A 25,971-nucleotide genomic window follows, 5' to 3' on the forward strand; every position below is an offset into this window, starting at 1 on the left:
CATGTGAGGTAAAGAGCCACAATTCCAAACCCAAAAAGAAAGCAACACGACCAACCACAAAGAGGCAGTCATAATACGAACTTGACAAATTTTATTTCGTTAGAATTACAATTCAACAACCCATACTAGTAGCCAAATTTTATTGCAGAGATCAATGAATCTTTCAAAAAGAAGATGAAGTTTAACACACACACACACAAAAAAGAAAAAGAATTAGCTACCAACGTCGTCGGTAATCCATTGTTAAATTTCTCATAGGTAACAGACTTTATTATAACCCGTCGCTAAATAAGATTAACAACGGATTTTGCTGTTTAGCTTCGAAATTTGTCTGTCGCTAATTCCTGCTTTTTTAGTAGTGACATTTCACCGTTGATAACCGGGTGGGGGGTATCCAGCACCGCTTGGAGCATAATTGGCTGGAGGATAACCATTATGTTGCTGTGGTGGGGGAGGGTACATGGGGGGTTGTTGTGGTGGTGGTGGGTATCCATAGGGTTGCTGGGGTAGTGGGGGTGGGTACCCATAAGGTTGCTGGGGTGGGGGTGGGTATGATTGGGTGTTTTGGGTTGGTGCATATGCAATGGTTGGAGGAAGAGGCTGATCCAAACGAGACATTTGTTGAACAGGTGGTGCTACCGTTGGCCTTGCTCCAAACTTTCCATCTCGTTTGTTCATTTCAACCTTGTGCTGTGTCTGCAAATTTATTTTGAAACACCACATTAGATGTTCTGAAGAAAAAATATTTTACTATAAATAACTGAAAGTTCTCTGCAATCTTTATAATTGAAAATAGCTAGCAACACCTTTATTTATAATAGTAAGAAACCTACTTTAGCTCAAAATAGTAAAATCTTTTCCTATATGAATTTGACTACAAATCCTAATTCTAGATATTAACTAAACAAACTTGCAAATACCAAATCCTAAACAATCTGGGTTTCCCACTTCAACTTTGAATTATTCTTCCAAAATATTCTTTCCAATTTATTTTAAACAAATTCAATTGCAATTTATTACTGCCTTGCATCCCAATTTATGTATGTTTGACTTGCCACAAAATTTAAGAAAGAAATTAGATTTTCGAAATTTAAGATTTAAAATAAGTCATAGATATTATGCAACTATAATAATTTCATTGAGAATAAAATAAGAAGTTTAAAGTTAAATTGTTTTTCCTTTTGAAACAGATTAAAAAAAAAAATATGACACATAAATTGAAGGAGATAATAAATTTATAACACAATGCTCAACCTCTATGTTATCAGTTCAAGCTTCATTACGTAAACATTATGCTAATTCACTACAGCAATATATCAGATTTTATCATAATATTTTATGGGGAAAAAAAAGAGGAAAGAGTAAGCGAATTTTATACATATGAAATAGCACAGGAGAAGAAATCACCAATAATTTTGTAACCAAGAAATCAGAGTAGAATATCTGAAAATTGGATAACTTAACCGAAAATTGGTTTGATATAAAATCAATTATGATTTTTGTATCTGAAAAAAATTTGATTTGAGTTATCTTCTAGTTAGATAATTTTACCAGTACTTCTTTTTTGAAGAAAGAAAAATCCCAGGAATAAGTTAAATCTATGCTATATATTGCAGATGCCAAATTTGTTCAAGTTTTAGCACATACCTGCATACAGCTGCAAACCCTGCCAAAAGAAAAAGGAAAGTTAATAGAGATGGATATTACAATCGAAAATCTTTTTTTACACTGTCGATATATATAAGTTAAATTCTCGTTTCTAATATACTAGTCAAGTGTCTTACGTGCAATAAACCATGTCCGAGCAACAGTTCAGAACCTGAGAAGCCTCTTGAAGTTCGTCATTTCCTGTAATACAAGCAAGGCAGCTGAATATACATGCTACCTGCTGGAGGCAAAACATGAATCCCTACAACATAAAGGCAAAGCACATTAGCTAAAAAGATAAAAAAGAAAATGAAATTAACTACAAGCTGAAAGGGGAGGCTAAGGAGGAACTGAAATTACAATTATGCAATTATCGCATTTTGTTGTCTGCAGATTGAACTCGTCTTGCAACATAAAGCGTGTTGAGGCAACTGAATTTGCAAAGCAAAGAAAAACCTGAAGAGTAGAACATGATTAAGTACATATACAGGACGGCTAAAGAAAGTAAATAGATAATTACAGTCCAATTCCTTTTGGTGTCGTACTTTACAAGATAGCCAGCAAATGCTTAGATTTTGTATATTAAGTATAAATATATATATAGTATACATGTAATATTCATACAATTTACATATAATATACATAATCAATGTATACATTTTGTATATTTTGACTAGTGCCCATAATTAATTTTGGCCGATAGGCCAAAAATGAAATAAGACCTAAGGAATAAGCTCATAGTTTCTATATCACATAAATTATAAAAATCTTGAAGGAGGAACATTCAGGAAACACCAAACCTCTGTGCAAAGACATAACTCAGGGCAATGACTTTCTCCACATCTGCCACTACAAGGCATATAGCCTCCGCAGCATGTATACCTAAAAGCAACAAATATTTTAAAATTATAAGGATTAATAGCTATGTGTACATCTAAACAGAGAAAGAAAATGTTTACCTTGACATATCATTGTATAGAGCTCGTTTTCTGAGAATGTACGATGCACAAGGACCGCTGAAACAAATCAAAGGTACACTGATAAGCAATTTTGAATAAATGGCACTCGAATAAGAGAAGCAATTTCACTGGAAGATCGAGCTACTTTGTTGACAAATGACAGGTTAACATTAGTGGAAGATTGAAGGAATTAGGTTGTTTTGATGATGCAGGTTCAGTTCCAAACTGAATTTTATCAACCTTTAGCCGATTGTATGTGTTTCTGAGTAAAACCTTTGAAGTATCAGTAAGGAACTGTTTAACATTTCTTGCGATTTCATTTATTCAGGATCTTTTCATCATATTGCACTAAGATGAATACACTTCAAAGCATATATATGTTATGCTGAAGGGGGAACAGGGCTGATGCAAAGAAAGCTGGCTAATAGTCCTAGATTCTAAAGAACTCCATATAATTCTGCTGACGGAAATCACGTTAACGAGATTTTCACAACACTACGGATCTTGGAACTTGCCACTAGTTATATTTATTTCGTTGTTTGTTCTCTTACAACGGAACTTACCCCATAGGAGGAGATGGACTTGATGGGTCTATAGAGTACAGAATAACAGAAGTCACTTAAATGAAATTGGAATCATCCAACAATTGTTGTTGGAATTCTACATCCAAATATGGAAATTAAACCCATCGGTTTGGAAAATTGGGTAAAACAGTAAAGGTTTAATACATAAATTGGCCCTGAGGTTGTCCCGAAATCCCTGTTACACACCCCTTGACCACGGGAATCACTTTACGCACTCAAACGTTTCAAAAGTGTGTATTTTACACACCATTTTAATATTTGACCACTTTTTCCAGCATGGGCTAAAAAATTCATAAGCATAAAGTAATAGAGGAGAGCGTATGTAAATCAACTCACCACCAAAGCGAAAAACAGCAAACTGCAAATATCCCAAAAAAAAAAAAATCACTGTTTACATCAGATATATCAAAAAAACAAATTAAGCAAAACTAATGAAATTTCAGGTGAAGCGACAACGTACAGAGAGGATCTGACTGCGGAGCGCGAAGGAGATCGGTGTGCCAGTGATTCTGATAGTTTTGACGGACCTTCATTTTCTCCATTTGAGCATCTGTTGAAGCCATTGGAACAACAACTGAGTAATGCACTACTAAAAAAAACGGATTTTGTGACGGACAAATTCGTCGCTAATCCTATTTAGCGGGATCAGATTGATGATAAAATAGAATCCTGGGTCACGAACAGTGATTCGATCGAGGAGGATGAAGAAAGAGAATTCTTGATTCAGTTTTCCACTTAACGATAGAAAATAGAATTGATCAAATTCTATTGAGTCTGACTCATACTGATCATTATCAACCAATAACTCCGGACAGACTGTCAAAAAAATTCTGTTAGCTACAATACATTTAGAACAACGATGAAGTTCGTAGCTAATTTTAACTTTTTAAATATTGATGATTGGGGCAGAGAGCTTAAAATCCTTTTTCCTATCAATGGGAGAAGGAAAAAACAATAAATAATCAAACAAGATTGAGTATGTTGTGAACGTTTGAATAAAATAAATATGATTTGTGTAGTCTAAATTCAAGAACGCCCTCCGTGTCTGCGCGGTTGGCTGTGAGAGACTTTTCAAGCTTTGAATAGGAATAAGGGAGGGAAGAATATGTTTCTAGAAGTTCTAGCCTTCTAGGTAGGGGTGGTACAAACTAATAATAATAATAATAATAATAATAATAATAATAATAATAATAATAATAATAAAAAGAATAAAACATCTGAACAAATCCAAATAATGCGAATTTGGGTTCCAATTTTGTTGGCCAACTTTCAGTTTTAAATTTTAAAAAAATTGATTTTCGATTTTTTTTTAAAAAAATTGTTTTTTATTTATTACATAGGGGGTACGGAAGGGGAAATGAGGAAGGGGATTACAATGTGGGGATTCGAACCCTCACCAATAAGGTGAGTTCAGGTAGCCAACCAACTGAGGAGTCCGGAACCCAAATGACCCCAAAAAAAATCTTTTGAACCAAAATACCCTAACAAAAAAAAAGGTTACAAAAGTACCTTTAGCGTAGTATTTTACTGCGCTAAAGCACTTAACCGTGATGGAGCCGTTAAGTGCTTTAGCGCAATATTTTACTGCGCTAAACAATATTTTCTCTCCCCTATAGCGCAGTAAAATGCTGCGCTATAGCACCAACATAAAAACCCATCGGGTTCCATCACTGATCCCTCTAGTGGCAAAAACAAATTCAAAAACGCCATTGGAGGCGATTTCACCGTGGTCCCCACATCAAAATACGTCGTTTTCTATTAATTTTCGTTGGGAAAGTTTAGATTCTCGGTATATTCAAGTCAAGGAGCAAGATTCTAAGCTCCAATTGTGGGAAAAACAGCGTACAACTCGATTAACACAACTCTACAAAAAATCTTTGATCAAGGTTTTCTACTATGAACTTTTGTTATTAATTTGTTATATACATTATATTGTACGCATGTTTAACATTTTATCGTCATTAATTTTAAAAAAAAAAACAATTTTTTTTTGTTTGATCGGGCTGGCAGTGGCTTTTGCCACTGTTCTTTTTTTTCTTTTTTTTTGTTTTGGCTAATTCATTAATTGTTAAATGTGTATGAATTGTTAATTTGTTAAATGTTTATGAATTGTTAAGTTGTTATATGTTTATGAGTTGTTAATTGTTTATGAATTGTTAATTGTTAATGAATTATTATTTTGTTAATTGATTATTTGTTAAATATTGATTATTAATTAATTAGTTGTTAAATGATGGTTATGAATTGAAAGAAGTTGATTGGTAATGAATTATTATTTTGTTAACACTTTGTTTGGATGATTGTTATGTATTGTTTCATAATATATCGTATTGTGTTGTATTGTATAGGACCAAATCAGTCGTTACATAAAATAGGACCTTTCATCGTTACATAACGATGGATTTAACGATACGATACGATAAAATTAAAGTAACAATCAAAGCAAACATTGTATTTAAACTAACAACACAATATAATACAATAGGTAACAACCATCCAAACTAGTTGTAAATGATTATGAATTATTAATCTATATTATTTTAAAAGCATGAATATATACGTTAAATAAAAAAGATTATCTAAAAAGGAATAGTTAAAGTTTTTCTTTTCATAAATACATAAGTTAACGATAAAAATGTAAAGTTTGTAGGAAAATATGTGGTCGGCGAATATGCTCTTTTAGTCTAATTTTTCGTAGTTGTGTTGGCTATTTGGTCAACTAAAAATATATCACATATTCAAAATAGAGTTCTAAACAAATATTACTGCTGAATTTTGATTCCCAAACTAATTAACTTAAAAGTATTTGCAATCACATAATTCAAAACTAATTAACTTAAAAGTCTTTGCCATCACATATGTGTCCTTACTATCACATATTAAATTTACTGCACATTTAATATGACGAATGTTATGTTGAAAATAATTATTTTTATTCCAATATTTGGTTGGAGAGTGAAAATAATTTTTGGAAAAGACTATCTAATAAAGATTTAATTAGTTAATATAATTTATCTTTCATTTCAAGAATAATGACTAATTTAGTTTGTACAGACCGGACTCTTTCATGGATCCGAATGTTCCCCCTAGGCCCGATGATCACCCGAGGCCTGATGACCACTCGGGGCCCAATGATCACCCGGGGACCGCTGTTCACTCAGGGCCCGCTAATAGATCAGTATTATCTTTGCAAGGCAATCATAGGTCAGAGTTATTATGGGCTGGTACTATAGGGATATCGACTAGGCTCCGTCCCCGTAGGCTGCAGAGAGCGTGGACTCTTTTACACGAGCGCGCCCCACACCCTCGCGTCTTAGAGATATTTTTTCGAGGCGGCATCTATCGTTGCATATCCGTTGGTCGGGTACAGCATGATTGGGTGCTCATTACGGCCATGGTTGAGCGGTGGAGGCCGGAGACACATACCTTCCATCTTCGCACTGGTGAGGCCACGATTGCACTTCAGGATGTGGAGGTCCTCTTTGGATTGCGGGTAGATAGAGAGCCACTATACACTCGGTACGAGCCTCCTCCTGGTCGGACATGGGTGACAGAGTTGACTAGGCTCGCCCACTTCGTGCCGCGGCCTAGATATCAGGATAGAGTCGGATTCAGCTTAGTGCACTCTACACTTATTTGGAGGGTCTGGATCCACTTGTGGACGGCACCCAGCAGGACGATGTTGATCGTCATGCCCTTTTGTACCTGCTTATTATATTCGGGGGCATCTTGTTCCCAAACTCATCAGGTGCCTTTGTCAGTTTACGTTATTTAGTTTTCTTGGAGAATCTGGACTGCTTGGGAGACTACAGCTAGGGTGGATTTTTTACAGATGCCTATGCCGAGCGTCTATTGGTGCTGTCAGAGATGTGTGTGGATTTTTTGCTCTTCTCCAAGTAATATTTTAAGTGTGCGTTCCTTTAATGTAAACAAACCTCTTGAAACGATGACTAAAAAATCGTATTTTCTAATATTGCTTACAGTTATGGGCGTGGGAGAGGATGCTGCCTTTTCAGCCCGTACCTAGGCATCACTTTGAGATTTACATGCCTTATGCGAGGAGGTGGACAGCGGTTTTTGACCGGGATATGGATACGCACCATAGTATTCTTCCATTCCGGGACCAGCTTGATCACATGGGACGATGCGGTAAAACTATTTAACTTTACATTATTAATTTAATTAAACGTCTTTTCTACTTGGTGATCACTGATTTGTATTTATATGTTATGCAACTATATTAGATGGTTTGCCGGCCTTTTGCAGGCAGGTTAGGGGGTTTGGATGTCGCGGTGTCCATTGATACACCTGGACATCGTAGAGGACCACATGCTCGAGCGTGTCTTACGACACTACTAGCGGGACGATCGAGCTGCCGTTGATGATTAATTTTTGGCCTTCATGGCTGTCCAGCTCCACCGTTGGGAGAACATGTTGGGAACTTTAGCGGTGGTCAGCCATTTGACTCCCATTGAGGATTACATGTGCTGGTATCATCAGATCACACGCCGATTGATCAGTAACCCAGCTTTGCGTCCCGCTAGGGATGTAGGATACTCAGCACTCGTAGGGCAGTACGAGGCATTGGTAAGCTTATCGTATTTAGATTTATTTAATTGCATTAATTGTTACGTTTTAAAAAATAACTTTTTTTTTACTGTGGAACACAAATGCAGCTGGTGGTCGTATAGCGATTACGCATGTTGGGGTTAGAGCATATGCCTTACCCCGGGCTTGCGGGGCTTGCGTCGGAGATGGTACGAATATCCGAGGATGGTATCCGGCAGGCAGGAGAGATTAGGCGCATGGACGAGCCTGTTCCATAAGTTGAGTATCAGCCAGCGCTAAGAAGAGGACCGGGTGCTCCCAGAGGAGGAGGTCGTGCTGGCAGAGGACGCTGTGCTGCCAGAGGACGCCGTGCGCATAGAGGACGCGGTGCTGCTAGAGGACCTGGTAGTGGAGGACACCATCTGGTAGATGAGGCAGATGAGGCCGATCCCATTATAGAGGACATTCCTGGTCTAGTCCATCTGCACGTTCCAGGCCGGTGGCAGCTCACCTGGGGCCTCACCTACGTTTAAGTCGGCGCTCCTACTTGCTGAGATACCCGAGTCTTCATCACAGCCGATCCAGAATGCATACATGGAGGAGCGTGATAACGTCGATTGGGCGACGTTACACGCTTCATTAGCTGATGAATGGCCTGTGAGGAATTTACAGGGAGCCAGGATTCTTGACTTCGATGAGTTTTTGATCCCGGTTAGTATTTAAAATACTTATTTGTTCATTTAAATTACTTATTTTAAATATATATGTTACTAATTATTTAGTAATATTTTATATTTTAGGATTCGGCGCCAGCGGGTCCAGCAGAGCCACCTACTCAAGCGTTTTCTCATGGGCCTGCCGAGCCAAAGGTGTCTTCCCATGTGACTGTCGAGCCACAAGTAAGCTTTTTATTAAAATTAGTTTTATTCAATATAAGGTCAATATTTAAAATACATATTTGATTATTTAAAGTACTTATTTTAAATATGTATGTTACTTATTATTTCATTTTTTTCATATTTTAGGATTCGACGCCAGTGGGTCCGCAGGAGCGACCTATTCAGGAGCCTTCTCATTATCCTGCCGAGGCAGAGGTGTCTTCTCATGAGACTACCGAGCCGCAGGTAAGATTTTTACTTAAAATAAATTTTATTCAATATAAGGTAAATATTTATTTAATTTTTATAACCTTTATTTGGACTTCGAACAACATCTTGTCCAGGAGACTACCTCATATTCTGCACTAGATCCATCTCAGGAGCCTACTCAGGCACCCGTGGATACACAGGTTTGATTATTCAACATACGTTAATGCATTCAATATAAATAAGAAATGGTGTTAATTATTATATACTTTTCAGGTTCATCTTTCGGCGCCTACGGTGGAGACTCCCGACAAGGAAGAGGTCGAGTTTCCAGACCCAGGTCAGCATGAGGTTCTGCCCGTGCTAGCGGGACCAGATCCCAAGAAGAAGCACATTCTAGTCAAGGGCGCACGGACCAGGGAAAAAGGAGATGATCATGACTTGGAGCGCCCGGTTATTAGGAGGAAAAAGGGCGATGGAGACGATGGCGAGGGCGGTGGGGATGGTATGAGCCTTAAGCCTAAGGATAGTCTCAGGCATACCACATGTGGGACCCATCCACGATAGTATATATACATTAGTGTTGTACAGTTTATCGTAAATATTATATATTTTTTGCATATCTATTTATATTTATAAATATTAACTTAGTCTTTATTATTGTTTATAGTTTCACATCCTAAATTGGTAATAAAAACAAAACGTGACACATTCGAAATAGAGTTAAACATTAATTTGGAAATAACACGAAACCCTAAAAGATAAATAACGTAAAGATAATGACTACAAGTCTTCAAACAAAAAAGGACTTCGAGCACTTTTAACCACTAAAACGACAATCCAAACTTTTGCGTATCCTTGAAGTATTGAGCCTATCTTATTAATCGTACAAATATAAGTAGAGTTCTATATAAAATATTGAAGTTCCGGAGTCTTAAAGCACGATTAATATATGGTTAAACTACGTAAAAATGTGTGAAAATGTAATAAGTGGCTGTTTTGGGAAAATGGTGGACTCCTATAGCGCAGCATTTTACTGTGCTATAGGGGAGAAAGAAATTGGTTTAGCGCGGTAAATACTGCGCTAAAGCACTTAACGGCTCCGTCACGGTTAAGTGCTTTAGTGCAGTAAAATACTGCGCTAAAGGTACTTATATAACCTTTTTTTTTTTTTGGGTATTTTGGTTCAAAAGGTTTTTTTTGGGGCCATTTTGGTTTCGGACTCCCAACTGAACTACTAGATCCCTACGATTTTTGATTTTAAGGTATATCAAAATATAAAATTTTTAAAGGAAATTTCATCAAAAATATAGAGCCCAATATAATACATTACACCCACGTAGTTAGATTTTCAGTTTACACCCCGACAACCAATTGATTTCTGCAACAATATTTATATATCCAGTATACAATATTATACACACAATGTATTAACCTTGCATAAAATTGTATAATAATAATGTATAATGTGTTAATACAGGCTTTATTGTTTTAAATTACTATACAAGTTATACAATATTATATAAACTTATATAAACATTGGGTTTCATCTCTTATAAACTTCGGCCCACGAAAATGGGTAAAATTTATACTAAATAGCTCAGATGTTTATTAGCTTCAAATTTTAATCACAACTTCAAACTGACATCCCCAGCTATTTAGCCAAAGATTCGTTTATTAGGAACAGTTGAATTTGTTTGAAATGGATCTTTAACAATGAAATTAATCCAATTATTTGTAATATCTGATTAAGCAATTGAAGTGACAAATAATAATCAAAAATCTATGCGAGACAGTTAATCATAATCGAAGAACTAAATAATAAAAGAAAAGAAATTCATGTTCAATCTCATGGAACAGTAATGTAAATTGCTTGAATGATGAATGAATGTGTGTATAATCGAATGTTTGTAGTGAATAGTAGAGAGCAATGTTGAATTCAAGCAAAAATTAGATGGGATGCAAATTAGGGATAATGGGATAAATATAGGGTTGACATAACTAACTACCTTTCCTATCTCTACGCACGAGCTAGTTTGTACTGGCATGGTGATTGTGGATCTCGATAGGGTAAATCGTGATCCCTTGAATCTTAGGGTGTTACTGTTATGTTCTCTTATCTTTTCCTAGACAAAGACTTAGAACCGGAAAGTTATGTCCGGTGGTTCATTTCGTTTCAGGAATCTCGATAGGCAAGCATGCGGATATCAAAGCGTCCGTATCTTTACGCCATGTGTCCAATTAAGGAATTGAAGAATCATGATAAAAGTATCTTGCTATTGATCAGGGGTGGGGGGGGGGGGGGGGGGGGGTTAAGGTTCATTTACAGAAAAAAAAAAGACTTGAATTCAAAGCAACGTGATTACTCGAGTTATGAATAGATTATGGTGATACTATCTTACATCCTTCGGATAGAGTGTAAACTGTTAAGTGCGATTTGAGAATGATGTCTACAGACAATCTGACTAAGTGTTATGGAAAATGCCATGGTGGTTTTACGACTATATACTTGTGAAGTCCATATTTTAGCTGCCTGACGTGACAAGAATGGTGAAAATGCGATCTATGATGTACTAATGTGTGTGACTTCATAACGTCTTTGAATGAGGGGGCTAAAGTTGAGGTAGGACTACATTCTTGATGGTGGATTGCGTTGGAGTGCTACGAGCTAAATAGAAAGTTGTGTGAATTAGTTACAAACAACATAGGAGGATTGGTATTTGGCAAGGCGCATGATTCGCTATTTGATACATTTGGATTTGCTAAGTATAACAGGGCGTGTTCAAAGATTTATAGTGTACGAGGCCACAAGCCTTGCGTTGAAGTATTTGAATGGTGAACGTCTTCGGTGAAGAATACTAGTGGCTCACATATTGGAGTATTCCATGTATTCGGGATCCTCGAAGTTGTCCCAGGTTCGCATGACTAACCTGAATAAAGAAACATCAAGAGTAAAGTCATAAGGTATATTTCCTCGGTATTCGAGTTTACAAACTGGGTAGAATTCAATATTTGAGATTGAGAATGTTGGCACAATTTTAGTTACTTATGAGTGGAAGATGAAACGAGTCACGATAGACATATGAACTTATTACTTATTCTGGAAGGATTTAGAATATGTTTGGGTGGCTACTAGTGATACTCATAGGATCACATGCTATATACTGAGCCAAAGTTGCTCACTTAACATCAAAGGTCATACGAATATATCAGCGGGGACTTTTAAGGTTGCACAAGTTGACTAGTTTCATCAGATTTGATAAATTGATAGCTTACGAAGGGAGGTATGATAGGTTTCCCCTGGTATTCTTTAGGTATATGAGTAGACCTGAGGATATTTTGTTGATGACGGTTATACATTCAGTTCTAATGAATTATAGAGATACTAGGCGATGCATTATGGATGTATGAAAGCATATAGGGGAAGCCTTTTGGGTGATCAGCGTCCTTTTTTTTTTTTTTGGCACGAAAAGATAATTACTAGAATGTTGCGACGGACATGGTATTTGAAAATTTTATGTGGAATTAGATGTCGCTTGTTGACAAAGTAGTTTCATCTCGGGTAAAATGTTTAGAATTGGGTCAAGACAAGAAAGAGTTCTCTTCTAGCAAGAGAAATTCTTGATTTAGACTTAGGTGTGTGGAAACATATTTTCTTAGGATTCCAGCTACCAATGATGGCATTGGAGAGGGTGAGAGAAATATAAGTTAGAAATCGAGATTTTTTTACCGATACAGGTTTAGCAATGAGTTACTATTGTGAAAAAGGAATTGTTATGGTTATGATGGTATCTTTTGTGGCAATAAATTGTGCTTGGAAGAATGGTTATAGTCAAAAGTTAAGTAACTCAGAGTGAGATGGTTCAAATAAATGAGAAACAATCGTTTGAGAAAGTTTCGGGGATGAATAAATGGAAATACAGGTTTTGGAGCTAAACTAAAAGGGTTCGATAGGTAAAGTGTACATGCAATGCTATTGTAGCACCTCGTACCTTTAACGAAAGCTTTAACCATGATCCTAGACTTAGAAAATCAGATAAAGAATGTGGGAATTGGAATTTCCCTGTTCAGTTGTAAGATAGGGGTTTACACCCATGAACAGTGATCGTATTTCATTATACGGGCCGTAATTCAAGTCGTAAACTGGTACCAAGTATATATGAGCATTCTGGAATTTGGCATTTGGATGTCAAATGGTTAAATACGGACCGTATTTCAAAACATATTTGGAATTTGGGAAAACTTCCTTGGTCAAAGTTGTAGATCTTTGAAATACCTTTCCAACGGTATATTATGGGGGTCAAACGGACATCTGTGCAAAGAGTTATGGTCATTTTACTGAAGAGACGCAGTACCGTATTTCAAAATATGGCCAGTATTTAACTGGGCGGAAATTTTAATTTTCCAGAACACTATATACTCGTCCGTATCAGTTCACATCATTATTTTTCATTCCTTCAAGCCCTAGAACGACCTCCTACTCTCCTCCATCATCAAGAACACCAAGGTAAGCCCACTCTAATTATTCCAACTAAATTCTAACATATATTCTAATAATCTAAGCAAGAAATTATTGTTCCTAATCTAGGGTTTTCAAGAAAACCCTTCTCAATTTTCAAGAATCAAGATTTAGGAAATCTTCTCCAAAACTCAAGTCTTTAATTCAAGGTTTGGAGCAATTAAAGTATGTAGAACTTCCATCCACATGTGAGAATCTCTACGTTCTTCCCCATGCTCCGTTTCTTGATATCCATGAAGTTCAAATCCTAGGGCATTAAACCCAACATATTGGTAGCCCGTATTTATGTATTTATGTACATGAATGTTGTATCTATATTCGTTATTGTATTCCTAATCTTCCATTACGGTTATTAGGAACCCTAGCTTAATCCATGAATCATGAATTCTTCCTCATGTGTTCTCATTATGTTTATATGAAACTTTATGATTTTATCTAGCAAGTTACAAACATGTTTTCAAGTCAATTATACCCCTGGCAAGGTGTGAGTGTTCTGCTGGTAGGACGCAAGTACCAGATCATGTTGTCGGTTATACTATAGCGTTCCCCACGTTACAAGCAGTTTTACATACATGTATTTCCATTGATTTCCTGTTTTCAGACTTTACTCACGTTTCATGCTCATGTTCGAGTTACATTCAGTTTCAGTTCATGTCCTATACCTATGTTGTGCCATGTTCTTCATTTCAGCAGGTTTTACGTACTAGTACTATTCACCATGTACTAACGTCTCTTTTGCCTGGGGCCTGCACTTCACGGTGCAGATACCGGTTTTCAGGAGCATACACCTGCGCAGTAGGATCACTTCAGTTATCAGCTTATTGGTGAGCCCCACTCCTCTCGGGGTTCAGCATGGAGTTTGCATTAGTATTCAGTTTATGGTAGTCCAGGGCCATGTCCTGGTAGTTAGTATTCAGACATGTTTTAGAGGTTTCATAGACAGATGTTAGTCTACAGAGTCAGTTATGCTTTCATGTTTGCAGACTGTTATGTTTTCATGATATTTCATGCTACGAGATAATTTCAAGACTTTATTCCACAAATTACATTTTCATGATTCATTTAAATTGCATCATATAGATTATATTATTTTGATGCCCATGTTGACAAGCAAGCCATGAGGTTCGCTCGGACACATGCAAGCAAGGCCCGAGTGCCGTGTTACGCCCAGGCCATGGTTCAGGGCGTGACAGCTATCTCTATGATTTTTGCATGAGAAATCTAGTGGAGGTTTATACTATGTATTTACAGCTGTTCGATAGTTTGGGTACTATTACGAGCACATTCGAGGACGAACTGTCTTTGGGGGGGGGGGGGGGGGGATGTAATAACCCGTCCGGTCATTTGAGTGTTAGGGAACTTTTCCTTAATTAAGACTTTTTATGGTTTTGTTAGGTGATTCATAACTTGAGTGAACAGGTGACACGGGTCCCGAGGGACTCAAATGTGTTTAAGAGAAGAAAAAATAAAAATTAGGAATTTTGAAAACTTAAGAGTTGACCAAAGTCAACATTTGGGATTAACGGACTCAGAATTGAGGTTAAAAATTCATGTAGGTTTATAGGATATTTTATGATTTAGTTGGATCGTTTGGGCGTGTCCTGAGGGACTCGGGAGTGATTCGGACGCTAAAGTTGAGAAGTACGGAGTTTGAAGAATAAGAGTTAACAACCGTCAAATATGTTCTTAGACAATCTTGAATCGGCGATCTGAGTGTTTTAAAGGTTCGTAGGGGGTTTTTGAAGTGGCATATTTTTCTTGCATCCTGAAAGGTGTGGTGAAGTTTCCTAACACCAAAATGCTAAAGAGAAAACACCAGGTTTTTCGGCTGCTGGTGCAACAAAAATTAGTGCATCGTGATAGCATAGATTGGTTAATGGCCAGGGCGCAGTTGTGTGGTGCGTATCACGTTAGTGAACAAGGGGGCATAGGCACGCTGGTCTGTTCAAGCAGGGTTATCCCTGGCCGCGATCGCAAAGTGGGCCCCACATTTGCGATTTAGCACATGCAACACGCACATTCTTAAATAATTTCCAAATTGGGATTGGACTTTTTGTTTCCTATCTTGAGCTGTAAAAGTCAGATTTGAGTGATATTGGAGGCAATCTTCTCTTTCGGTAAGGGATAAGAATATTACCTTAATTTTGATATCTACTCATGATTTAATTACCTTAATTTTGATATCTACTTATGATTTACCACATTTATAGATAGATTTATCCATCATTTGGTTGAGAAATTTGGGGGTGTTTGCCCTAAACTTATGAGGATGAAGTTTTATAATTTGGAGGTCAATTGGTTAGTATTTGTGGTGAAATTTTAGATGTGAAACTCTTGGGTCATGGATAAACTGATTTTGCAATAAATTTTTGATTTTAACCTTAGGGCTTGGGTTTGACTTTTGACCCGATTCTGTATTTGTCAATATGAGTTTTGTTGGCTTCATTTGATCGCGTCAAACTCAATTTGAATAGATTGGGATTGTTTGGAGACTTTGAGAAAGGGCAAGAAGATTCTTTGAGCTTATGAAACTTTAGATCGAGGTAAGTTAAGACTTGACCTTCAGTGAGGGATGTTTGTCCAATTAATTGTTAAAGAATGGGTTAAGGGGTAAGGGGTGATGTATAGGCGAGGTGAGGAACGCTGCTACGGGTACCGAGTGACATCTCATGTTATGTGATTTTGCATGATATATCTAACTTTTTGTGCTTCTTATTGATCGATTTGTTGATATCATGAAAGAATTTCAATACTAGAGAATACGATATGATAAGTGATGCCTTGTTAGGCTTGTTAGAGTTAATAGAATGTAAGATAACATGTTTAGTTGTGGTTCTTTTTATTTGATATTGGTATGTCATACACTGACATGTGATTGCAAATGAATTGGGAAAGATCATGAGATGAGCATATTGAGACCGTACGTATAGAGATTGATTTATTAATTATGAGTTTGATAGTACGTGATATTATGCATACTTGCACGTGGATATCGTCCATGCGGCGCATGGAAAACACGATTGTCCCCCATGGATCACACTTTCGAACAACCCCGTTAGATTTAGTGTGTGTGAAGGGTTATGAGTAGATATGATCATTACATTGCATTACGTTCTCATATTACTGTGTTGATTATGATTTGAGCATCATACCATGTTATGGAGGTGAATTTGTGCATATTTCTTTTTATATGCTAATACAATGATTTTACTGATTCAGTTGATTTATCTCATCCTTACTCATTATTTATTTTCCGTTGAGGTTTATGTTGATCAGTGTATGAAGTTTTGATAATTGACAAAGCAAAGAAAGACGAGCCACTATTTAACCAAGACACTATTGAACCAGGTCCACAAACATGATTAATCCAGACAGGTACAGTGTCTTGCACATGAAGAACATGTTTTAAAGGAGTTATCAGAAGAAGAGGAATGATCACATGTCATCAGGTGCATTAGATGAATGGCCTAGAAGCAAAGACATTGTATGAAGAAGAGCTCAAAATGATGAGAAGTGAGTTGACCAGATGCAGACGCAGAGCTATACAGATAGATGAAACAGTTCTATCAACAAGTTCCAGGCAATATCTCAGAAGCAGTTCAAAGGCAGATGCAGAATGAAAGAGATTGGTAGAACAGGTATATGAACATGTTCCAGCGCATACAGATGCTGATATCAGAGATGGACGAATCAGGTGCATGAAACAGGTTCATGAACATGTTCCAAACAAATCCTGCAACAACAAGGATTTGTAGAGGAATTACGGTAAATATTGGCGGTCAAGTATGAAAGATTCCTTGCCATGTTTGTCGAGATTAGTAAGCCTTCTACAAGGAAAAGAAGCCGACTGAACAAGGCAAGAATCCAAGTACAACAAAAAACCTTATTGCGTGTTATAGTCCAAAAGGAAAAGGTTTTGTCACCGACCTGTGAGCTTCAATTGTTATAAATACCCAGGTCTTACCAAGAAGAAGTTTGCGCACCCAAAAAGAGAGAATTTAGAATATTAAGCGAGAAGAAGATTTATCTAACAATATTCAAGAATCCAGGGTTGCGTCCCTAGTGTAAGAAGACGGATTGAAGGAGCTATTCTACTGAATAATGTTTTCCAGTTCTTTAGTCTACAATATTGTATAAGGTTTGTTCTATCAAGTTGTACCTTTATCTGTTTATTAAGAAGCTTAAAAGTAGATACATAATATTGTAGCTTCAAATAAGAGTTTACTACTTGAAGATAGCTTGCTAGTTAGAGTTTGGGTAGCAAGGCTGAGGTTAGGAATTAGGTTGCATAGTTTGTAACTTAATTTGTTATTGACTCATAGTTGTAGTGGAGTTTAGGGTAAATCCTGTAGGTCTGCAAGTCGTGGTTTTTATCGCCCTTGTGAGCCGGGTGGTTTCCACGTAAAAATAATGTGTCATTTAACTTCTTGTTTGTTTTTATTCCTCAAACATGTTTTGTCCATAGGCGAGAAGTAGGTATATATTGGGACAGACACCTAGGTCATGCAAAGCTTGTGTGGTATCAGAGCAAGGTTCTCATCATAAAAAGGATCTTGATAAAAAGGAGCACGATCTCTGAAAAATTAGTCGATAGAAGCGTAAGGAACTCTCCCAAGATTTCTGAAGATGAAGACCAAAGATAAGGGGAGAAAAATCCTAAAGAGGGCACAAGATAGGGGTTGCTTCAAATGTCAAAAGTTGGACCATAGTATTAGAGACTGTCCACTATGTGATACTTAGCAAAACGAAGAAAGAGTAGAAAAAGGAAAGAAAAAGAAAGAACTTAGTAACGGGAAGAATAAACAGACAACCATAGAGATCATGACAACTCAGGCACCAGAAATGGAGACAAATTAAGATAAAAGTTGATGACTTAAAAGGTGAGTTGAATCCTCTCTCCAAGAAGAAACTCATGTCCCTAATGATTACCCTACTTAATGAACATCGTGATATGGGAATGAAAAGAATTGAGTCACTTAACACCCTCATATGCTTAAGAGGTGAACCTATGAAAAATGTAATGGGAAAAGAAAAGGCTAAGAAGGAAAATTGATCACTAAAGAAACAAGTTGCTCAACTAAGTTCATCCACTTTTTCTTTACAATCGGAGGTTCTAAAGCTAACTGTTGAAAATCAAACCACAAAGGACTGTAGCAAACTACTCAAAACAAATACTGAGTTAGAAAAAGTAAGAATGAAATTGCATGAAGAAAAGGGAAGGAGCAGGGAAATCCGAGAGAGACTATCCAAAGCAGGGCTGATCTAGTCAGAGCAAATCAATGGACCCATGCTTCGAAACTGATCTCCAACCTCTCTAGTCAGACACATAGAGCAGCTACGAGATTAAAGCATGACAATAATAAGTGGATTCTTTACCCAAGGATTGATATTTACAAACTAGAGAGCGTAGTGACATGCATTGACTCTCAAAGTGCTTTGCCTTGCTTGATTTTCTCTATGCACTCTAATTATTGCTTTATGCTATTGAAGAAGTCCTGCCCTACTCTGAATGTCATTAAGGAGCTTGATCATGGTGATTTGTGCGGTATTATGCTGATTTGTGGCTTCTAAGTTCATTGATGGGATCTTATGATTTTTTTTTAGTGTGTGAAGCAGTAGAATTATGGTACTTTTTTTGGGCATGTTTTAATTCCATGAAGAGTTGTCTTGTGTGGTATTCTCCATTGTGATACCATTACGCTGGAAAATGATCTAAAGTGGAGTAATTTGGTAGCTTGGTGCAATGTGGCTTGATTTGAACATGATTGCACGAAACTAATTCTCTTTCTATATTTGTGTTGAAGTGGAAACGAGGGAGCTACTTGAAATGTACTCTCACACAAGATGGCTTCTAATTCACCCTTATGCTCTTGCTCGTTGACACCATTTTTTCAGGGGAGCCCCTCTACTCTGTTTACTCTACAATTGCATTGAGACAATGCAACATTTTAAGTGCGGGGAGGAACTTAATTGTCTTTGGAGGGAGAAGCTTAAATTTTGAGGATATTGGTAGATTGACTCTTTGTTTGATATTTTTTTTTATGTCACTTTTATATTAGTATGATAGGCTAGTTTTTGTTTATTTTTGTATGCCCATGTTTTGTCGTGTATTAGCAATATCCTTGGCTTTTCTACCGTGGTTCTTTTCCCAAGGATGCTAATGTCTTTTGAACCCGGTGTATTTAGGTAGTTTTGAGTCGGCTTGTCTCTATGATAGATAGTTGGGCACTTTCTTAAGGTAAATAAGCCTCGTTGGTTAGGTGTAGAAGGGAGTTTTAGGTAGTTTAGGAGTAAAAATGGTGTTGGGATGTATTTTTTGTCCCTTGGCTAATTTTTGGCATGCTTGGTACCAACTTATTTAAACCTTGGAATATGAAGTCTTGATTTTGGAAAAAGAAGAATGATTGAAGTAAAGATTCTTGTTGTGACTTTTTGATTCAATTTTTGGCTCTTTTATTCACTAAATGGTCTTTTTAGACTATGAGTGACTTTCTTTGAGTTCATTGGATTTTGGATATTTCACTTGATTTTGCATGTGCCATGTGTGGTGACATTTGTTTTAGAGTTCTTTTGCATTGTTTGTAGTCTAGAACTTGCCCGAAATGTGTTTCAAGGCGAAATCCTAGACTAACTTGGTTTAAAAAAAAATGTTAGGACTTCCTTGGACATTTTTTGCTTCTTAAATTTCCTATCCTTGCATATTTTTCCTAGTCAACCCCTTTTGAACCTTTTAACCTTTTCTTTGACATCCATGTTATAAGCTTAATTTACTCCTTTGTTTTTCATTGATCCATCTTTTGGCACCCTAACTCCTTAAGTGCATTGAAAGTGTAAATATAGGCTAAAAGCCTAAGTTTGGGGGTGATGGTAACGTGTGATGTGGAAGTTACTTGAAAGGTGAAAATGTGAAAGGAAAAAAAAAAGTGGAACCGCCCTTGATATTTTGAAAGAAAAAAACAACAACAAAAAAATGTAGAAAAAGGAAGGAAGAACAAAGAGTTGTGAATAATGGGAAGACTAGGTGGTGAAATGAAAAGATGAAGAAAAGGGTGGAAAAGTTTTAAAGGAAGTGTGCTTTAATTGTTGAAAATTGTAGTGCTTAGGGAGGTTTTGAGTCACTATTTCCAAATTATGCCCCTACCTTAACCAAAAGCCTACATTGCAGCCTTTTAAGTCCTAATTGATTTTGAACCAAGTGTTATACATTAATGGAGACATACATGAAGGGCAAGCGTGTGGTACTACTTGTATGCATTTGAACATCTTTTGAGAAAGAGAGAGTAAATTCTTCCCATTTTATATCTCATTTGTGTTTTGAATTGCATTTTCTAAGTGCGAGATACTCTCTTGAGTGTGAGGGTACATGCGAATTTGAGGTGTGAATTTGTTCCATTTTCCAATTGAGAAGATTGAACAAAAGAAACTTGTTTTGTGATAAAGCGGCAAATTTTGAAGCTTTATTGGCATGACTTGGTTGCTACTTTGATTAGTTTGGTATTTGAAGCACCTAAAAAAGAAAAGGAAAAAAAATACAAGTTTTTGAGAAGTTGTTGATTCATATATCTTGGATTAATTGTTGGTCCCAATCAAAGTCATGTGTTTGTTCTTAAAGTAGATTTTTTGACTTGGTATGATGTTGGTGCACTATTGAGTTAATTACTTGGAAGGAGATTGTTTATGATTTAATTTGCTCTAGGACAAGCAATAGTTTAAGTTTGGGGGTTTGATAAGTATTCTTTAATCTTAGATTTTTGCTATGTTTGATTGATAAAATAGTGCATTCAATGTCATTTACTTCCATTTTATAGGTTTTATGTGATTTAGAAGTGATCGAAAGAAACCAAGTGAAAAACAAGTCAAAAGAGGTTAAATTGAAGAAAATGAGAAATTGGTAGGAAGCGCAAAAAGTGGCTAAAAAGGCAATCTGAAAATCTGAAATTTGAAGGTCATTTTCGCCACTTTTTATTGGGAATTTTTTGGGAACTATAAAAGCAATACTTGAGAGATTTTATGATCATATTTGGCCATTTTTACACAAGTTTGGGAGCTAGGGTTCTTACACCACGTTTTGGGGTTGAAGATTTGGTTGAACACTTTGTTGAACCTTTACTTCATTTCCTTAATTTCTTGTTTTGTATTTAACATCTAAGAGTGTAGTATTTATCTCTTCACTTGAATCTTGTTTATGAGAATATTCATGATTAAAGTATGCAGGATACTCCTCGTACCTAAACATGCTTACTTGTCACCGGTGAATATTAACTCAAGTTTGTCAGAGTGATTAGGCTAAACTAATTAAGCCATACTACACTACTATGGTAAACTAATACTAAATTAGACATAAATCACACATAGACAGGCTGACAACTAAATTAAATCTAATAAGGGCATAAATAAACAATAATTAGATAAAAAAACATATAAACATGCTAATATCTCTCCTTAACCTAGAAAGGCAATATCTAAGTTAAAAGCACATAAACATACAAATAAGGCCCACAAACTAAAGCTAAACTATCATCAAGGATTAGACAAACAAGCTAGCTAACATATACGCACAAATTAAAACTATCATAAACACCATCACACACTAATCATACATTAAATAAACAGAAAACACACAAAAATGCTAAAGATAAATGAAAGGAGAGGGGTTTACCTCTTCTTTGTGCAGCCTTGGTCGACAATGAATTTAGAAGCCTAATTCCTCCACCTCCGATGCTCAGCCACAAAAGAAAATATTCTTTTAGACTAAGTTCCCAATAACTTAAAGGTTTCAACTGAAAGCTAAAACCCTAACTAAACTGCGCACTATTGCTCTATTCGAAGAAAGGCTTGTGTAATTTTAAAAATTTTCAGACTTGTAATGTGTGTGTGAATGTGAAGGTGGGGTTCTTTATATAGAGTTTCTTGAAATTTTTCATCTCGAAATGTATTCCCACGAAAGGAATGGTGAAGTTGAAAAACTAATCCTTCAAATCTTTGTTGAACCCCAAAACCGGTAAAGCTTTTTTCAAATTCGATGTGGGACAATATGTTTTCTAGGGATTCTCTTGAATCCAGTTGAATCACTATCAACTAATGACAAACAAGTATTCAAAATCGAAACGAGACAAATCCCATTAAGGAATTTGCACTCGTTTGACCTTGATTTGTAGAAAAAGTAAAAGAAGAGAAGGATTATACCTCATTTGGCCAAAGCATGATGGAGAAAGGGCAAAACATAAATTTCTTTGCCCAAATCGGTTGAGCAGCCCTGCCATAAAGCAGTTGTACACTGCGAATTTGTCATTTTTGGGTCAATGACGCGATGAGAGAGAAAAGTGCAACGCGGCGCTAGGGTTTCACCACAAGAAACCTTTGTCTTCTGAAATGAAGATTGTAAGGGTCGTTTGGTAGCATATCTCGTAGACTTTAGGGACTTGGGCCGGGTCTTGGTCCAATTGGACTTGGCTCGATCAGTTTAAAAGGAAAAGAAAAAGGGAAGGCCCAAACACGTGTTTATATATATATATATATATATATATATAGTTACACACGTTGTTTTTGACTCATCATCCTCTGCTATTCTTACTTGCCAATATCCAGACCTGAGGTCTAGCTTAATGAACCAGCTTGCCTTGCACAATCTGTCCATGAGATCCTGCACCAATGGAATAAGATACTTGTTCTTCACAGTCACCTTGTTCAGCGCCCAATAGTCCACACACATTTTCATTGACCCATCCTGTTTCCTTTGGAATAAAATAGGTGCACCATACAGAGCCTTTGAGGGCTGAATCAGACCCGCATCTAGCAACTCATTCAATTGTTTCTGTAATTCAGCCAACACCTTAGGAGCCATACGATAAGGAGCTTGTGCAGGAGCAACAAACCCGGCAGCAACTCAATCTTATGATCAATATCCTTCCTTGGTGGCAACGTTTTAGGGAGTTGAGGTGGCATAACATCTTTAAATTCCCCTAAAACCTGTGCTACGCAATCAGGAACCTCTACCTTTACATAACGTTTTATCTCAACCAAAGCACCAAGGAAACTTTCTTTACCTTTCTTTAAGCCTTTCTCAATCGAAATAGAAGAAATAATGTGGCTCTTGTACTTACTCAATTTTTCTGCCTCGCCATATGGATGAACAACCTTTATAAACCCTACCATCTTTTCTTGCATCACCATAACTCCGTCCAAGTGGGGCATTGGAACGAAGCAGTTTTTTCTCAAGAAATCGATTCCAAGTATCATATCGAAATCTACCAACGGAATCACCATCAAACTGTGTTTTCCAGCCCAAGGTCCCGCAAGTACCCTCACGTCATACGCCATATCTTCAATCAGTTGGGCCACCTGGTTCACAGTTTTCATATAATTCAGGCTCTTTGTCAATTTAAGTCCGAACTTTGCACCAAGTTTGACATCAATAAAAGTGTGAGTAGCTCCAGTATCCACCATCGCCACTAACACTTTATCGTCAACCTTCATCTCAATGTGCTGCAACGAAGAATGAGGATTTGTAGATGACTCCCCCACCGTGTTCACTAATGAAATTTGATTGTTCAAGAGTAAACCAAGTGGGTTTGTCAAAGAAACAACTACAACACCTTCCTCGTTTGCATTTACTTTCCCCGCAAGCATAGCATTCACCCTTTCACGATTTGGAGAATTCTTGGCCAAGTGAGACCCTCCACAAGTCCAGCAACCTTTGTCACTCGCTGAATTTTTCTTGTTCTTTGAATTTCCAACGTCCGCAACAGCCTTTCCTTTGTCAGCACCTTCATTTTGCCCTTCCTTCTTCCACTCCCCCTTCTTTTCAGTTTTTTTCTTGGACTTAGAAGAAGTGGGAATTTTAGATGGAACACGTGTTGAGCGAAAATCTACCAACGAATCTGCCGCTGCAATTGCACTTGGGATATCTTTCACGTTCTGTCTCTTAAGTTCGTTTTGGGCCCATGCTTGCATCCCAGAAATGATGTTGTGAAACTTATCCTCATCCGACATATTTTGGATGTCTAACATCAAAGAAGTAAATTCCTTGATATAGTCACGAACAGAACCTGTTTGCCTCAATCTTTTCAAGTGATCCCTAGCAATCCAAGATGCATTGCTAGGAAGGAACTGGTCACACATTTCCTTCTTCAATTTGGCCCAAGTATCGATCCTTGGCCTGCCAGCACTCATATCATCTGCATCCCTGGTCTTGCACCTCAATTTCGCATCACCAGTCAAGTACATAGTGGTGATACTTAACTTGTCGTTCTCAGAAATACGGGCAGTTGTGAAGTACTGCTCCATATCCCATAGAAAATTTTCCAATTCCTTTGCAGATCTTGAACCAGTAAAGGCTTTAGGTTCAGGGATCTTCGCCTTGGAACGTTTTGCCTCATGGCCTACGTTAGAACCAGCCATTGCCCTCCGCAGCACTACCATTTCCAAGTTCAGAGTTTCGTTTGCCTTTTTCAGATCCTCGATCTGAACCAAGGCTTCTTCACGAAGTTCATCATATCCCGTTGTTCTTATTGTCATAATCTCACGAAACTGAGCGAGTTCCGTGTTCAAGCCATGAATGCGACTGATTATAGACGTCACATCATCAGCGTTTTCAGCCATTCCCACCAGCGCCTCTAAAGCAGCCTCTCTATCCCTCAGTTCATTGTACGTACTTCCTCCGCCAGCCATCGTGACACGAACGTAGCCACGCTCTGATACCAGTTGAAATAGGGGTGATTTTTTTCAGCGTCACCACTGCTCGGTAGTCAGCATCACAACCAACTTCAGCCTTCGCACACACACTCACTTTTGACACTTAGATTTAATTTCGGGTCAAACACAATGAAAGGAACAAATAATGTTTACAGGCAATGCCCAACCTTTTTATTATCTCTCAGATATACAAAAGGACTCACGAATTTGGAGGCTTACAAAACTGAATCATGCCTTAGCCAAATTCTGTCTACTTTACAAACCTGCCAGGGGCAGTTACAAACAGTTACAAGGGGAGGGGCGTGCATGGCATGTGCCAGCAGTTACATTGGGATAATGGCATACAAATCCTAAGCCTAATATTTCGCCAATGTGGGCAAAGCCTTCAAAAACTGACCTTAACAGTCGCACATGCCACACACATTGTGTAACCGACGCATGTGCCGCGTGCATGGCCCTTCTGCATGTGCCGCGCGCATGCCTCGCTCATGTGTCTCGCGTGTGCCTTAGCCTGATTTTCACCTCATAGCTTCGCCCAACACTTAGAACACTTTTCTCCTATTTTCATGCTAATGCCATGCCAACCCTTTACCAAGGCAGCCCATGTCAATGCCCATGTTTGTCTGTGCCAACTTACTGCCTGCACGCATGCCCGTCTGGTGCCATGCGCCTGTCCGTGCCACTGACATTCGTCAAGCTGCTTTGCCAACACCCAAACACCTTGACTTAGCTGCACACCATGCCATAGGCATGCAACCCCGCACATTGCTTCCAACAACCACATATGCCCATGTCAAGGGGCAATGTACAAGCCCTTGACACTGCCCTCGCCCACATGCGTCTAAGTCCGAACTTGGGGTTCTAACAAACCACCCCCACCATTTGATCTCGACGTCCTCGTCGAGGCTGTTTTCAGGTAGTCCTCCAATTGCTTG

General features: G+C 37.5%; 2 protein-coding genes across 3 annotated transcripts; both read right to left on the reverse strand.

Moving 5' to 3' along the window:
- Nucleotides 1-123: 123 nt before the first annotated feature.
- Nucleotides 124-22,699, reverse strand: LOC132632695 (uncharacterized). Of its 2 annotated transcripts, XM_060348750.1 has the most exons (9): nucleotides 22,002-22,699; nucleotides 3,651-3,740; nucleotides 3,527-3,548; nucleotides 2,607-2,663; nucleotides 2,448-2,529; nucleotides 2,008-2,103; nucleotides 1,785-1,909; nucleotides 1,648-1,666; nucleotides 124-696 (listed from the first exon to the last, which is right to left on the reverse strand). In XM_060348750.1, exons 2-9 carry the CDS (start codon nucleotides 3,730-3,732, stop codon nucleotides 367-369), a joined length of 813 nt encoding a protein of 270 aa, XP_060204733.1. In that variant the 5' UTR covers nucleotides 3,733-3,740; nucleotides 22,002-22,699; the 3' UTR covers nucleotides 124-366. The 2 variants fall into 2 exon arrangements, with proteins under 2 accessions (XP_060204733.1, XP_060204723.1); XM_060348740.1 differs by lacking the exon at nucleotides 22,002-22,699 and having other exon boundaries at nucleotides 3,651-4,218.
- On the reverse strand, nucleotides 17,103-25,012 carry LOC132610227 (uncharacterized). Its single transcript, XM_060324528.1, has 3 exons — nucleotides 23,218-25,012; nucleotides 22,917-23,134; nucleotides 17,103-17,189 (listed from the first exon to the last, which is right to left on the reverse strand). The coding sequence occupies exons 1-3, from the start codon at nucleotides 25,010-25,012 to the stop codon at nucleotides 17,103-17,105; spliced, it is 2,100 nt and encodes a 699-aa protein (XP_060180511.1).
- Between the last annotated feature and the right edge of the window lie 959 nt (nucleotides 25,013-25,971).

Source organism: Lycium barbarum, chromosome 1 (assembly GCF_019175385.1).
Source record: "Lycium barbarum isolate Lr01 chromosome 1, ASM1917538v2, whole genome shotgun sequence".
Lineage (NCBI taxonomy): Eukaryota > Viridiplantae > Streptophyta > Magnoliopsida > Solanales > Solanaceae > Lycium > Lycium barbarum.

What these genes read in the sequence shown, in the direction of transcription:
- LOC132632695 (XM_060348740.1), bottom strand. Translation starts at nt 3,753, where the DNA reads ATGGCTTCAACAGATGCTCAAATGGAGAAAATGAAGGTCCGTCAAAAC. An exon ending in CTATACAATGATATGTCAAG is followed by an intron (nt 2,530 to 2,606) that starts GTAAACATTTTC and finishes TGTTGCTTTTAG; the next exon opens with GTATACATGCTGCGGAGGCT. An exon ending in AGTTATGTCTTTGCACAGAG is followed by an intron (nt 2,104 to 2,447) that starts GTTTGGTGTTTC and finishes TCTACTCTTCAG; the next exon opens with GTTTTTCTTTGCTTTGCAAA.
- LOC132610227 (XM_060324528.1), bottom strand. Translation starts at nt 25,012, where the DNA reads ATGGCTGGCGGAGGAAGTACGTACAATGAACTGAGGGATAGAGAGGCT. An exon ending in TAAGATTGAGTTGCTGCCGG is followed by an intron (nt 23,135 to 23,217) that starts GTTTGTTGCTCC and finishes ATGAGTTGCTAG; the next exon opens with ATGCGGGTCTGATTCAGCCC. An exon ending in TCAGGTCTGGATATTGGCAA is followed by an intron (nt 17,190 to 22,916) that starts GTAAGAATAGCA and finishes TGCCTTGTTCAG; the next exon opens with TCGGCTTCTTTTCCTTGTAG.